Source organism: Mercurialis annua, linkage group LG3 (assembly GCF_937616625.2).
Source record: "Mercurialis annua linkage group LG3, ddMerAnnu1.2, whole genome shotgun sequence".
NCBI classification, from domain to species: domain Eukaryota; kingdom Viridiplantae; phylum Streptophyta; class Magnoliopsida; order Malpighiales; family Euphorbiaceae; genus Mercurialis; species Mercurialis annua.
Genome location: NC_065572.1, coordinates 11,513,927 through 11,529,363, shown reverse-complemented (window position 1 = coordinate 11,529,363; position 15,437 = coordinate 11,513,927). Strand labels below are relative to the sequence as shown.

The 15,437-nt window shown below is 32.7% G+C and overlaps 1 protein-coding gene and 1 non-coding gene across 2 annotated transcripts; both read right to left on the bottom strand.

Moving 5' to 3' along the window:
* Positions 1–588: 588 nt before the first annotated feature.
* LOC126674724 (subtilisin-like protease SBT5.3) lies at positions 589–7,163 on the bottom strand. The gene is made up of 11 exons (XM_050369217.2): positions 7,031–7,163; positions 6,832–6,941; positions 6,256–6,353; positions 5,998–6,162; positions 5,646–5,748; positions 3,859–4,381; positions 3,485–3,582; positions 3,166–3,408; positions 2,844–2,955; positions 1,602–1,815; positions 589–1,184 (listed from the first exon to the last, which is right to left on the bottom strand). Exons 1-11 carry the CDS (start codon positions 7,106–7,108, stop codon positions 625–627), a joined length of 2,304 nt encoding a protein of 767 aa, XP_050225174.1. The 5' UTR covers positions 7,109–7,163; the 3' UTR covers positions 589–624.
* A 7,849-nt stretch (positions 7,164–15,012) lies between these two features.
* On the bottom strand, positions 15,013–15,119 carry LOC126676003 (small nucleolar RNA R71). The gene has a single exon (XR_007640181.1). It is a non-coding gene; the product is annotated as a small nucleolar RNA R71 (small nucleolar RNA).
* Positions 15,120–15,437: the final 318 nt, after the last annotated feature.

Below are 15,437 nucleotides of genomic sequence, written 5' to 3'. Positions count from 1 at the left end.
ATGAGTAGAATGTGGAATATATAAGTGGGATGGACTACCTAACCCATTACTTTAGGGTTTTGGGTTTAATGTGGTGTCCGGCCCACGGTTATATGCTTCACATTCTGGGTCTCATGAATGTATTCTCCCATACATTGCGCTCAACTTGGACCAACAAAGTATATCTCGAACCTAACATTTTTTGGCAGGAATGGAAGATTTTTAACGTTTGTAAGAGAATTTGATCCTATAATTGTAACAGAATATCATCCAATGCAATTACCATTGACTCGATTTGATAGTTATACATGAATCAATTTGATTTTGTTTAGTTATGAAAAAATTATTTTTTTTTCAAAATCAGATTGGCTGATTTTATATCCTGCTGGTTTAAGAATTAAATAAAAGAAATTCATACTTTATACTAATGAAAATGGGCGTTTGATGAAAATTTTGTGAAGTTTTCCTATTTTAATGTAAATTTGTGATGGAGTTGAATGTAAACAAATTAGCTACTCAATCTTATATATGTCACATCCTATTAGTCCTTCAACTTATAAAAAGAAAATGCATTTGATGAGAGGAGGAAACATCTAATTTCTCACAACATTAAGAACAAAATATATTTTATTATTTGCATATAATTTAAGTCTCAACATTACTTGCCTTTTTCACAACAATTGGACTCTTTACATAATGCTGCCCATCAGTCCAAGTAAGGCTTCCAAAAACATACTCATCTTCAGCTCTATTGCCTCGTTTACCTTGTATTATAACCTTAAACATTTTTTCTTCATTTAACTTGTCAAATTTCAGGGTTTCTGGTTCAACCTTAACCAAAATTCCCTTAGGTTGTTTCACTTTAACCTTATACGAGCTCGGATTTCCGACATTCTTCAAGGTTCGAGACAATGTCACTTTGCCTGAGAGACTCGGGATATTAATCGATGGATAGTTCAAATTCGAAGGACTAGTTTTCCTCGATGGACAACGGGTTGAACGTTTGACGAACAATGATCGCAATTTGGTCGAGTTATAGCCGATGGAACAGAGAAAGTTTGAATAATCAGAGCTAGTAAGGTCATAGACTAAGCCGGGGTTCGCTGCACGGTTTGGCCAAACGTGCCCTGAACCGTAGTTGAAGGGATCCGCAGCAACAAGAGATGCATTGGCAATCGGCTGTCGAACATTACTTCTAGTTCTAGCTGAAATCAATTTCGTAAATATGAGTACATAACCTTAGGTAAAATGAACTAATATATCTAAAATAAATTTGATTAATACTCTTAAATAAAAATATTTGCTAGTTTGGTTCAATAATTTTGTGGTTCATGTCAATTATAAACACACAACAATTAAAAAAATTAACTAATAAAAATAAAACATATTTTCGTTTTTCAAATTATTTTTATGGTAAATTAGTCCATACTTAGAAGAAAAAAATGTATCATTTTTTTTAAAGAATCATCTACAAATTATATAGACTAATTATCATAAATATATATAACTAAAAACTAATTATTATATTTTTATCAATTAGGCTCTTCGTATCTTTTATTTATCGCTATTTAAGTATCAAACGCTACTTACTGCGGAGAATTTGATGAGAAGAGAGAACTAACCGGTTGTCATGATAGCGGATTTGATTGCAGCGGGGCTCCAGCGAGGGTGCAGAGCTTTGAGAAGGGCAGCAATGCCAGAAATATGAGGGCAAGACATTGAAGTTCCGGATATAATGTTGAAGGGAACATGGAATTCGTGCGTAAACAATGGGAATGAACTTTTTGCTTCTGTGTACGCAGCAAGAATTGATACCCCAGGTGCAGTTATGTCAGGCTGCAGCCCATGTTCCATTTTAGAGATGCCAAATTAGCATTTTATTCTTTTTACAAATTTAATTTCTAATTCTAGGCATTCTTTAATCAAATTTATGAAAAAAGAATATCTAATCAAAAGACATAATTTAGTTTTTTGATTATATTTTTTTAGAATTATAATTTTGAAATGTTCGTATTCGAGTCTCATTCCCCTTTCCCTAATTATAAAAATAACACACTCAATGGTACCAAACTAGTAGGATAATTTGCACCAACTGTTAATGTACTATCCTTTATCTTTCAAAACTGTCCTTAAACTTTAACTTGTATTTCAATTGTCCCTAAATTTTTATTTACCGTGCTGTGAATCTTTTTAACTCCTTTAGTTTTTTTACGATGTTTCACCACTTGATATATTATTTTGTGACACATCAACTAGGTGCAATATTATAGAACTCATTAAAATTTCAAAAGTTTTATTGAATCCATAGAAAATCTTCCAACGACGTTAATTTTTTTAGTTTTTAATGGATTCAATTGAAGTATATTTTATGAGTTTAATAAGATTTAAAATGGCAGACATGTCATTATGAACTATCAATTCAGATGACACATCATTAAAAATTATTGGAATTAAACAAAACTCACAACAGAGAACAAAATAATTAAATAAAATTTCAGGGACAATTGAGTTACAGATTAAAATTTATGGAAGGTTTGTGAAAAAAGAAGATAGTCCGGGAATGAATAGTGAAAATTACACAAATTATTATCACAAATTTCAATTTGGTACACAAAAAATTAATTCCTACACAAAAATATTTAAAAAATCATTACTTTAAGTTAGAATACTCTAAATTTTTTATATGCAAAATAAGTTAGATATATCAATCAATAACATCAGATAGCAACTATTCAATCTCTTGTATGAATAAAAGTTTTGATGTCAAATTAATATGTACGATAAATAGTTGGTAGCAATCAGACTTAAATCTAATTACAAAATTAAAGACTTATAAAATTCAAAATAGGAATTAGAAAATGTACCTTGAGGATCTGTGGAGTGATAAAATTAGGGCCAGGACTTGAAAACTCCGCCATGATGGGAGCTGTCACTGTTCCCAAAATGGTGGAACCACTAATATAAGCTTTTGGTGACCTGAAAAATCATCAAATTATTCAAAATTATAGTAACTTAGTACATTAACTAATTAATTAATTAATTAATCAGCCATGAACTATAGCTCAAACGGTATAAATATTAGGCAGTAAATTGTTAAGTGGTGAGTTCAAATTCTCGCATAAGCACTTTCCGATCTCGAATTATCAAAAGAAGAAAAACTAATTAATTAATCCGATTAGAGCTTACTTAGTGTTGTGTATATAACTTAAAATAGACAGTCCATCTTGTGCAGAAACCATAGAAGTTGCTACAAAATATGCCTCAGCCCTGACTTCGCTTCCTAAACCATGCATACCGACGATCATCCCCACTCCGCCGGCCTTCGCAATCCAATAGCTTTTTTGAACATCCGAATGACTATCGCGAACGCAGTATACGATTTTTCCTTTCACTTTCTTCGGGTTCAGGCTTCCTAAATGACAAAATTTCCTGCAAAATATTGTGAATTTAGCATGCAGTTACAAGATTTGTACTGTGAAATAATTAAGCAAGGCCGGTGTCTTACGCATTCTCGCCGGAGATGTTGGCAGCTTTTGCTTGAACTGAGTAGACTAATGGGTAATACTTGCCAATTGGTAATGTATTGGTTTTGAAGCTTTTGCCCTGTTAAGTGATACAATAATATTAGCTAGTAATTTACAAAAACGAAAAATATAATCAAAATTAATGATTTTAAGTGTCATCCAAACAGACTAGTTCAATTCGGTTTCATTTGAAACGAATGTGCAATAACCTTATTGCAAACTCGTTTATTTTGTGTATTTCAAAAGTTATTGTTCTTAATTGATTAAAATAGTAAAATATGATTTAATCGATCTTGACGCAAAATTTTACAAACCGGAATGACCTTTTGCACAATTGAAAATGAAAAAAGACTACCTTGAAATGAATCTTGTTACCAAGGACGACAGTAGAAGGAAAATCACGATCAATAGAGCTAGCTGCAACAGTCAAAATCCAAGGAGCAAGATTCGATACAGTCTCCGGAGTCGGTCCTTCATTTCCACCAGCACAAACTACAAGAATTCCATTCTCAACAGCATGATACGATCCAATTGCAACCGGATCGCTATGGTATTCCTGCGGAGAACCGCCCAGTGAAACAGACAAAATATCCACACCATCACTTATAGCAGCTTCAAAGGCCGCAAGTATGTCCGCGTCATGACAACCCCGCCAGCAAACTTTGTATGAAGCCACTCGTGCCTTTGGTGCACCGCCTTTCGCTGTTCCGTAGCTCGAACCTAAGAAATTTGCACCTCTTACGAACCCTCCACCGGCTGTGGAGAGCGTGTGCGTTCCGTGGCCATTGTCATCTCTTGCAGTTTGGAATGATGAGTCGAGTTTGTGGCCGATTGCTGCTTCGTAGCCTTTGTTGAAGTATCTTGCTCCTATCAACTTCCTGTAATTTCAAAGTTATATTACATATTTATTATAATTTACCGTTTCTATCTCTTTTATTTGAAAATTAAACGAAATAATACTATAGTTTTATTTCTGTTAATAATTTTTAACTTCTACCAATTATTATTTTTATGTCAGTTAATGAAGTTAAACAATTAATCAAACTAACACCAAAAATTAATCAGGGGATTAAAATGCTAACAAAAATAAATGTAGATGACCATATTATTTGATTTTCAAACAAAAAATAAGGAAATTATAAATTACGACATGAGGTGTGTTAGAATAATTCATCTTTTTAATTTCTATTAGTAAAATTATAGTGCTTCTGAATTACAACAATTCCACATAGTCGAGTTCTCATATCATTCAAATGGGTTAATAGTCTTACGAGTACAAAATTTTTATTCTATGTTTCAATTTGGTATTTAAATTTTAATTCGTACCAAAATTTAAGTTTCTATTTTAGAGCAAATTACTGTGAGACCTCTAATATTTGATATAATTCACACTTTAATCCCTCATGTTTAAAAATTAAACGATATGGCCCCTCGCTTTTGTTTTCTTCAACAGTTTATAAGTTCCTCCGTCCATTTTTTAGTCAACAAAGTTAAAAGACTTAGAAGTAAATTAATTTTTCAAATACGAGGGATGAAGTACTAATGAGCTTTAGCTCAAATGGTATAAGCGCTAAGTAAAAAAATGCTAGGTTGTGGTTCGATTCCTCCCAGGCTCCCACAAGCGCTCCCCCTCCCAAATTATAAAACAAAAATATGAGGGATGAAGTCGTCGATAAAAACAAAAGTGAGGGACCAAATTGTTGAGGAAAAAAAATAGGGGAATCATATAATTTCATTAATTTCAACTAACACAAAAAAATGTATCAAAAGATTAAATCATTACAAACAAAAGTGAAATGCCATATCGTTTGATTTTTAAATAATAAAACTAAATTGTGAATTATGTCAAATATGAAAAATATTAGAGTAATTTTCTCTTTACTTTAAGTAAATTACTTCAACCATTAGATATCATAATTTAGTCAATGTAACATCATATTTTAAAAATTTATCGATATGTAAAATGCCGCATGATCAAATGAGTACTTAATATGGTGGCAACCAACATCAACTAATGTGACAATATATTTTAATAACATGATTAAAGTGAAATTTTTGATACTATTTTAATAAGAATTAAAGGTCTTATTAAATTAAACTATAGGATAAATATTTAGTGCACTAAAAAGGTGAAAAAGAAACCTGTTGCATCTAACTCCATCGTTTGTTTGACACCGTCCTTTCCATCTTGATGGAATACTTCCCATTCCATTATCATTGAAGCTTTCCGATTCCGGCCAAACTCCTACGTACCATTAATATTAACTAGAAAATTCATATATATCTTTTTTTGTATTATACTATGAGGTGCCTCAAACAAGTCTCAATTATAAAACGGTGTCTTTAAACGAGTCTTAATTATGTAATTTTATATTTTGGATATATGCCAAATGCAAAATATTCAAAGTATGTATAAATAAAATTCGATAACAGAAATTTCAAAAAAAAAAGAATTAAATAAAAGAAAATAATTATCGATAATTTAATTAATTACCGGTATCAAGAGTTGCAATAATAATATCTTGACCAAATTTTGCCTTTGCCCAAAGAGAATTAGCAGGAATTTCTCCATTCTTTTCCAGTCCAAGATATTCCCATGACTTGGTTGTCTGCAATTTCTTTACTCCATTTTTCAAAACTGATACCACTTTAGGATGCTCTACAATTTTCACAAATTAAACCATTAATAATTTACAATAAAACTACCCAAATTAATACAAAGTATAATATATAAATTAATTTTTTCTTGTACTTGAGAGTAGAGCTACTTCTTCATCTTCAAGTATTGCAGCAAAACCATTGAAGTAACGTGTGTAGGAGTAAAATATAGCTTCTTTTGCCTTCTCCTTGCTGTTTATCAATATATTTATATCATAATTATCTCAAACGTATGGGTAATTAAATTTGAGAGTACTCAAACTATTTCTTTTTTTATTTTGAGGACCAAACTTTAATTCGTTAATTTCACTTAATAAACTTTAATTTTCTTAAATGAGATTTTCTTCTGGTCATAGTCAAAATGCATACGTGGCAGCAGGATTTTAAGATGTGACAATTAGATATTGCTAGTTTTAATTTAAAAATTTATCAAATATGCATAATTCATTTTGAAGGTCAAATGCATACAGCGCAAGTTTTTAAGTAAAAACAAATAAAACGTGACTGCAATATATGCATTTTTTTATTGAAAAATCTCTCTTTGAAATAAAATTAAAATTTCGTCACGAAATTGCAAAAACACGACAGTTTGAATACCCTCCGACTCAATTATCCAGAAAACTAATGTTAATTTTAAAGCATATGTAAAATAAAGAATAATAAATCAGACCTTGTCATGCAAGAAGCCAAGATTTGATGGTGAGAATCAGTAATTCCATCAATTTCCAAAGCTGAAGGTTCTGATAAATGTGAGTGTCTCTCTAGATGCACCACATACGACTGTTACACATATGAATATATCACAGATCATACTCTAACATTTAAATAAATATATAATTTATTGGATTAATGAAGCAAAAGAAGATTGCCTTTTTCACAGCCAAAATTGGACTCTGCAAAATAAAGAAGAAACAGAAAAATAATTGAAGAAAAATAGTGATCCCCATGCTTCCCCAAGTAGTTAGAAGGAAGAAACCTGTCCAGATCAATGTTTTTGGAAGACTACTTAACTCCTATCCTTTATATAAAACCATCATTTTAAAAAGTAAAACAGTACAAAAAAATCCTCGATTTTTATTCAAAAGTGCAGATCAACTCTTTTACTTTTTTGGACACAATTAAACCCTCGTGCTTTTAAAATTAAACAATTCAATCCTCGGTATTTTAAAATCGAACAAATAAACCCCTTTAACTTAATTTTTACACACTTACCCTCTCAAATTTTCGGTAAATATTTTAAACATTTGAATTATTTTTGAACATTGTCCTGTATGATTATGAGACACAAGTCAGACATTAACAAGTGTTTCTAATGGTATTGGACGAAAGAGGATATTTGTTATATTTGAAAACAAAAAAGGTTTAATTGTACTAAAAAAAAAAGACTGATCTGTATTTTTGTGATTATTTATACATTATACTTTAAAAAATAAAACTGTACGCTCGTATATATAGAAACTTGGCGAACGATATTGGTGACCGGTTTAATATTAACATTATTTTAAGAATTTGGCTAAATTACTTAAAAACCACTCACCTTAAACTTTTTTTTCGTTTATAACCCTGATCTAGGAAAAAATTCATTTATATTCTGACGTATGTATTTATGTTTCAACTCTACCCGGGGCACTAAATTAACCTCTTTTCATTAAGAAAAAAGTTTAAAATAGTTCTTCATTTTTAAACTAAGCTAATTAGAATTTAATTATAAATGAATTTTTCTCTAAATGAAGGACTATTTTAAATTTTTTTCTAAATGAAAAGAGGTTAATTTAGTGTCTCGGGGTAGAGGTGAAATATAAACACATACGTCAGGGTATAAATGAATTTTTTTTAGTTCAGGGTATAAACGAAAAAAAAGTTTAAGGTGGTAGTTTTTAAGCTTAAGAATTTTGTATTGAATCTTTTTCTTCATAGTGGTGGATAAAAAATTATCCCCTTTTCTTTTTAAAAGAGAAAAGTGCAAGCGCACATTAACTACTCACAAAGTAAAATTATTCTTTCAATATATTAATATAATTAAGTGTATAAAGTTAAATTAAAAAAAATAAGAAATTGATCATAAATTAATAAGCACATGCTTAATTAACGAATCAATGGCTGCTGCAAAATTTCTAAATTTCTCGTGCTCAATTTCACATGAAGTCCACCAACACTACGGGCTCAGGATATTTTATAAAATGGATAAAATTATTATAGTTATTTTAACTTTATTTGGTCTAGAATACTTTATAAAATAAATAAAACAAATTTCAAAATAGATATATAGAATTTTTTTGTTAAAGTTATATTGATAAAATTCAGTGACGAAACTAGACTAGAATTTTAAATAAGATACAATTTAATTTAAAAACGAGTTTATTATTTATTTTCGTGAGATTTCGTCCGAAATATTAGTTACTCATAAATGTTTAAAAAAATACTATTTTTCCCTCATATTTGACTTTTTTTATAGGAAAAATAATGTTTTATACTAAAATTCATGAGTGTAATGATAAATAACTCAAAAAAATTAAATATAATAAATATATACTGTAAAATATAATTATTAATATTTTGAGGTAGAATATTTTAATATTATTATCTATTTTTTATGTTTTTTTTAAAATAAATTGTTCATATATTTTTTTGAAGTAGGGTCCAGGCAGTGACGGAGATAGAGGAAGGTATGGGAGTGTCATAACTCCCTCTAAAATTTTAAAATTGTTAAAATTAGCACCAATTTTTTTTATTTTTTTACAATTTAATCCCTCCTAATTTTTAAAATTGCTTATTTTATATATTACATATTACAATTTGGCCCTTTCTATGTTTAAATCCTGGCTCCGTCACTTTCAGACACTGAATGGACCTATCCTCTCTCTATCTCTGATTAAATTATTTAAAAATTAAAAATTTATTAAAATAAAAATTGTGATTATATTCTTTATAGAGACGTGAACATGATTTGACAGAGTGATTCTTTTATAGAAAAAGAAAAGAGAATATGTCAAAGCACATGGTGAATAATATCGACTTTTCCAGCCTATCTACATTCTCTATTTCTTTATTTACTATTAGGTCAAACCTGTGTAAAGATTTCTGTACTTTATATTTTTTTTTCATAGGTCTTATACTTTATTTTTGTATTATTTAATCTCTTTACTTACCTATTTTTTATTTTCAGATCATTTTTGAGTTTTTTCCAGTTTTTTTGTGTGACTGGAAAAAAAAAGATTGTAAATAGAGGGACTGAAAGAAAAAAAGATTGTAAGTAGAGGGACTGGAGGAAAAAATAATTGTAAGTATAGAGACTGGAAAAAACTCAAAAAAAGACCTGAAAATCAAAAATTTGTAAGTAGAAGGACTAGATAATACAAAAATGAAGTATAAGAACCTACGGGAAAAAAATGTAAAATACAGGGACTTCTACGTGGGTTAAGCCTTTACTATTATGCACTTATTTTGATGAATAACATATATATTAAAAAGCCATAAGAAGTAACAGAACCTGAATTCTAAATTTTCACATAAAAAGTGGCACACAAAAAGTGACAATATTTAGAGAACAGACAGAAACAATCACGGATCCGAGTAAAAAATACAATGAGAATTCCTATAAAAATACAATGTCGAATAGCAAAAATCCTATTACATAACTTAAAAAGAAGGTCAAATTCATTTTGATATTTCTAAATTAAAAAATTTTGATTTATCAGGTTCCTTATCTTCTATTTGGCTTTCTTAGGTCCTTAAACTTTCATTTGTTGGTTCATTCCACTTAAGGATCACTTAAGATCCCAATGAACCAACAAGTAAAAGTTTAAGGATTTAATATACCAAATTAGATCCATTTAAGGATCCAATTAATCAAAAAATGAAAGTTTAAGAACCTGAGAAAGTCAAATAAAAGATGAGGGACCTGATAAACTAAAATCATATAGTTTAAAGACCCCAAAATAGGTTTAGCCTAAAAAGAAAAGTCGCCTTCATGAAATAGTTGAAAATCACAGACTTCTTGTTCGCTTCCATTCTCAAAAAAAACTCTGCCATTCCTGCACTTCCATATTTTTCACATCATAATAAACCATAAAAAATTTCATAACTTGGAACACGAACCTTTACGATCGATGTTGTGCCACTGAATTATAAAATCTATAAAAGAGTTAGGAAAAATCCAAGCCAAATCAAGCTTCTGAAGAGTACTGCAATAAATGCCTCTAGCAAAGATGCAGTGAATAAAAATGTGATTTTTTGTTTCCACAATCACACAAAGAGCATAAAGAATTATCCATAGTGACAATAGACCGACTAACCAAGAAATCAAGAGAAGAAATCCTATTATGCACTTTTTATAGTTGTCATTTGCCATTAATTATAAGATTAAAAAGGTCATTTGTCATTCTTTATTTATTATTATACGCTTTTTATCTATATTCTCTATTTCCTCATGTACAGGGACAAGTGGCTCCTAAGGGAATCAACTCTCAGAATTATGAGTCCACCTATTCTGGGATTAAATGTAGAGTTTCTGAACTTATAGCAGGTGATAGGAGATGGAATCTATAGATCCTTAATGTGGCTTTTAAAAAGGAAGATGGTGACTACATTGCAAGTGTCCCTGTGGCTAAGTCTGATCAAGAGGATGCTATGAGGTGGCATTATGACAAAGAGGAAACTACAATGTCAAGAGTGACTATTGGAGTTGTTGTTGATATGCAGGTGAAGGCTTCTAACTCAAACCCCGAAGGCACTACTAGACGGTGAAAATTACTTTGGAAATAAAAATTTCCTTCAAAAATCAAATCTTTTATCTGGAAACTTTACGATGAATGGTTGCCTGTAAAAACTAGACTTATAAGTAGAGGGATGATAATTGATTGTTGTTGCATGATTTGCAAGTCTAGTCCTGAAACCTGATACATGCAGTTTGGTTTTATAGAATGGCAGAAGAGATCTGGAAGTTGTGGCCTGTTGTTGTAAAAAATTGTCCAAATGCTTATTGGAACTCTAAAGATTTTTTGGTACATGCTTACTTTTCTATGAACAAACATGATTTTAAAATTTTCATGATTATTATATGGTTGATTGGAGTAATAGGAAATATGCTTTGTTTGGTAGACTCGTTAAGATGGCTAGTCAAGTTCTTGATGGGCTCTAAACTATGCTAAGGAGTTTATGAGAAAAGATTTAAAAAGGATTCAAAAGCTCAAGACTGAGAGTGTCCAAAAGGATGATGCGAGATGGGTACCTTTAGGGAAAGACTCTTTCATTGTGAATGTGGATGCTGATTATGATAAGGAGCAATGAGTCTTTAGTACATGAGAGATTATTAAAAATTGGAGAAAAGAGGTTGTTGTTGCTGGCAATAGGAAGTATGCAGGAAAGGTGAATGTGCAGATAGGGGAAGCTGTAATAATTCGTGATGGTTTATCCTTGGTTTCAGAAGCTAATCTAACTTCTTTTAGTGTTAGATCATATGCAAAGGTAGTAGTGGATTACTTCAATAATAATCAGAAGTCTTGGAATAAGATTACTCTGTTAGTTCAAGATTGTTTTATTCTAGCTAGTAATTATCTGGTTACCACTTTACACTACTAAAAAACAGGGGTTTAGCGACGGACAATTCCGTCGCTAAACCCTTAAATTTCGTCGCTAATGGTGATTAGCGACGGAATGGCGACGGATTAATTCCGTCGCCACAATGTTGGTCGCTAAACGAGTAGCGACCAACATTCTCAATCCGTGGCAAATTTAGCGACCGAAAATCCGTCGCCAAATTTGCTAATCTGTCGCCATTTGGTCTCATTTGGAGACGAATTCTGAGATTAATTAGCGACAGATAAAGATATATTAGCGACGGATGTCTCCGTCGCTAAATGTAATCATTTAGCGACGGAAATATCCGTCGCTAATGAGTCACATTTTGTCTCATTTTGTTCATTTTAGCGATGGATGTATCCGTCGCTAAACCTGACAATTCCGTCGCCAATGGTGTATTTTTTGGCAAATTTCTGCCGTTTTCTGTTGTTTTTTTGTTTCGCTGACGTTTAAAACCTGCTAAATACAATAATTAAATTTTATTTTAGATTGCACCTAATTGAAACTGAATAAAAGTATATATATGTAAAATAAAATATCAAAGTATACATATAACGTTGTCTGAAAAAAACATCGTACACAATATATTTTAGAAAATAAAATAAACAGGAAGCTACAAATCTGTAGTGTCGCCACCGTCTGGCGGGGGAGGGTGAAACTGTGGCTGATACTCTGGTGGGAGATTCGGCATCATCCTTGCAATCTCATCACGTATCATCTGTGCCATGCTCGCCTGCTGCGCCATCAACCGCTGCTCAACCTGCCGCAAGCCCTCCTGGATGCCGGTCTGTGATAGGAGTATTTTACTCCTATTTAGGGTGCCGTTTCCGCATGCTTTTATTACGATATATCACGGTTTTATGGTATTCCGAGTGCCTTATTATATATTTTATTATTTCACGTACTTTGGAGCATCGCGGAAGCATTTTGATACAAGAGATGGAAAAGTCGACGGAAAAGAGGCGAAAGCACATTTGCAAGTCTGAAAAACCGACCCCTCTGCACTAATTGGCAAATTAGAACCAGCTAGAAGCCTCAAATGAATTTGTGTTTGGCATGAAAGTTGAAGTAGACGTCCCAAGCTTTCCAACGGTTCAAGAATCGACTCAATCAAACATTTCTACGCAAAGTTATGAAGTTTTGAAGATCGGAGCTGAAACCGTAATGCCAAGCTCGAATCGAGCTCACCAAGGCCAAAAGGGAGCTCGATTCGAGCTCACCACACTGAGTTCCAGAAATTCAAGCTCGAATCGAGCTTGAGGAGCAAAAATTCAAGCTCGATTCGAGCTTAGGCTTGTGTAAAGGGGGAAATTTGATTTCAAATGCTTCAAGGCTTGATTCTCTTTGCTTCTTTGGGCCAAACACTCCTTGAGTGAATGTTTTTCTTTCCTCTTTTGTAAACATATAAAAACCCTTTTATCTCTATTTTAGGTTATGTCATGATTTTGTAGAGAATTGTTAGACATCTCATTATAGTAGCAACACTTTCTCTCTAGCTTTAAATCATTGTTCTTATTGTTCTTACTAAAAGTAGTAAAGGATCTTCATAGTTCTTGGTGTTCTTCAAACTAATTTCCAGATTTTGCTATATTGGGAAACTTATTAAATACAAGTATTAGTCTTTTAATTGAAGCTTCATTATCTTGTTCATATGTTTAAGGTTCATTTATTACTCCAAGGTACTTATTCTTTACTCTATACCTAATTTTTATTATTGCTTAATTAGTTATGCCATCATGATGATTAGTAGCTAAACCCCTTGTTTGGGGGTTGTTATGATTGCCATGCTTGATTAAATAGGTGATTAGGGTTAGGGTTTATGGGCGATGTTGGTTGGTGTGCTTCTTGAGCTTAATGCTTAGAATAGGTTGGCCTCTTATTCTTTGCTATGTGGTTTAATTAGGAGGACGAGAGTTAATTAATTAGACTATACCTAGGGGAGTACATGCTTTAGACCTAGATGCATTAGCATGATCTAGGGCTATCTTGGTTGTGGAGTTTGCTTGATTAGTTGGCTCGATTAACTCTATCAAAATCTATGAGCACGAGAGTGGATTAGATTTCGGAATTGTTAATCAAGTTTTGACTCATTCACTTCTGGCTCGAGAGAGCGGAATTGGTTCCGTAGAATAGCTTGACCCGACCTAAGTTCCTATCACCTTGACCCGAACTACCTAGATATGACTTTGGCATGACTAGCAACCTCCAAGCGTTTTTTTACCCTTAGTTGAATCCTTATTGTTCAATCTTGTTTAATTTAGTTTAATTGCAAGTTTAGTAGTTGTTTACCTTTAGACTTTTGATACTTTAAAAATCATATTCATGTGTACTAAACGAATTGAATAGCAACTAAAATCACTCTCATCGATAATCACTCTTGAATTCACTCCTTGTGGGATCGACAATCCGGACTTAGGTCCATTCTATTACAAGTTGGGTTTATCCTCAACAAGTTTTTGGCGCCGTTGCCGGGGAGTGACGAGTGTTTATTGATTGATTGAAATTAGTTGTAGTTCGGTCGAGTTAGTTTTATTTTCTGTTTTTGTTACAATTGTTTGTTTTTGCTTTTTTTCGGGTTACGCGTGGTTTGCTTGTTGTTGTTTGTGTAGGATATCAACTATAGTGTATGCACAATACACGGAGGGCTAATCTTCCACTAGAACCGTTTCAAGACAATCTCGGGGGCTTTGAAAGAAGTGTGAGGCGGGAAAATCGTAGACCCGCTATCATGGAAAATGAGAATGAAGATTATGAGGAAGGTGAGCGGTTCAATCCTCAAGTGGAAGGAGCGGAACAACATTATCCGCCTCCTCCCCCATTTGAGAATGTGAATCGCCAAAGGCATCAAGAACGCCCAAGGGATGATCGACCCCACTTGCATCCACAAGTGCACAATCAACCAAGACAAACTTTAGGCGAATTCTTTTTGCCGAATGTGGATAATGCCATGTTTGGATGTTTTGCAATGCCGGTTTAAGCGGCAACCTTTGAGATCAAGCCAAATACGATACAACTTTTAGAGAATCGTTGTGCATTTTACGGGTTGAGTCAAGAGGATCCCAATGCGCACATCGCCAAATTCTTGGGTGTACTCAATACGTTCAAGCTTCATGGGATAACCGCGGATCAAATCAAGTTGAGAATGTTCCCCTTCTCTTTAAGGGACAAGGCTAGCTTATGGCTTCACTCTCTACCCAACGAATCCATCCACAATTAGAGAGAGTTGGCTCAAGCGTTTCTCAACAAATATTTCCCTCATGGCAAGACTACAAAGTTGACCAAGGATATTCTTGAGTTTATTCAATTTGAAGGGGAGTCACTTTATGAGGCATGGGAGCGTTTCAAGGATTTACAAAGGAGTGTCCCCCATCATCGGCTCAATAAAGAGCATGTGATACAAATCTTCTATGATGGGACGACTATTACTACTAGAGCAACAATTGATGCGGCTTCGGGCGGATCACTAATGCAAAAGACGTATGAAGAGGCGCTAGAATTGGTGGAAAAGTTGGCGATAGTTAGTAGCACTTGGGGCCCTATTGATAGAAGAGCGTCATCTACTCAAAAGTCGGTAATGACTCTTGATCAAGTGAGGGAAATGGAGGCCATAAAAGCAACTAATGCTTCTCTACAAGCACAAGTGGATGCCCTCAAGAAACAAGTTGCTCCAAGAAACGCACAGGTCGCCTATGTTCA

Excerpts from the sequence above, each read along its gene's own strand:
- LOC126674724 (XM_050369217.2), bottom strand. The coding sequence starts at position 7,108 with ATGGGGATCACTATTTTTCTTCAATTATTTTTCTGTTTCTTCTTTATT. Across the intron at positions 6,942-7,030 it reads CAATTTTGGCTGTGAAAAAG|TCGTATGTGGTGCATCTAGA; the intron begins GCAATCTTCTTT and ends TATGTGTAACAG. Across the intron at positions 6,354-6,831 it reads TTGGCTTCTTGCATGACAAG|CAAGGAGAAGGCAAAAGAAG; the intron begins GTCTGATTTATT and ends ATTGATAAACAG.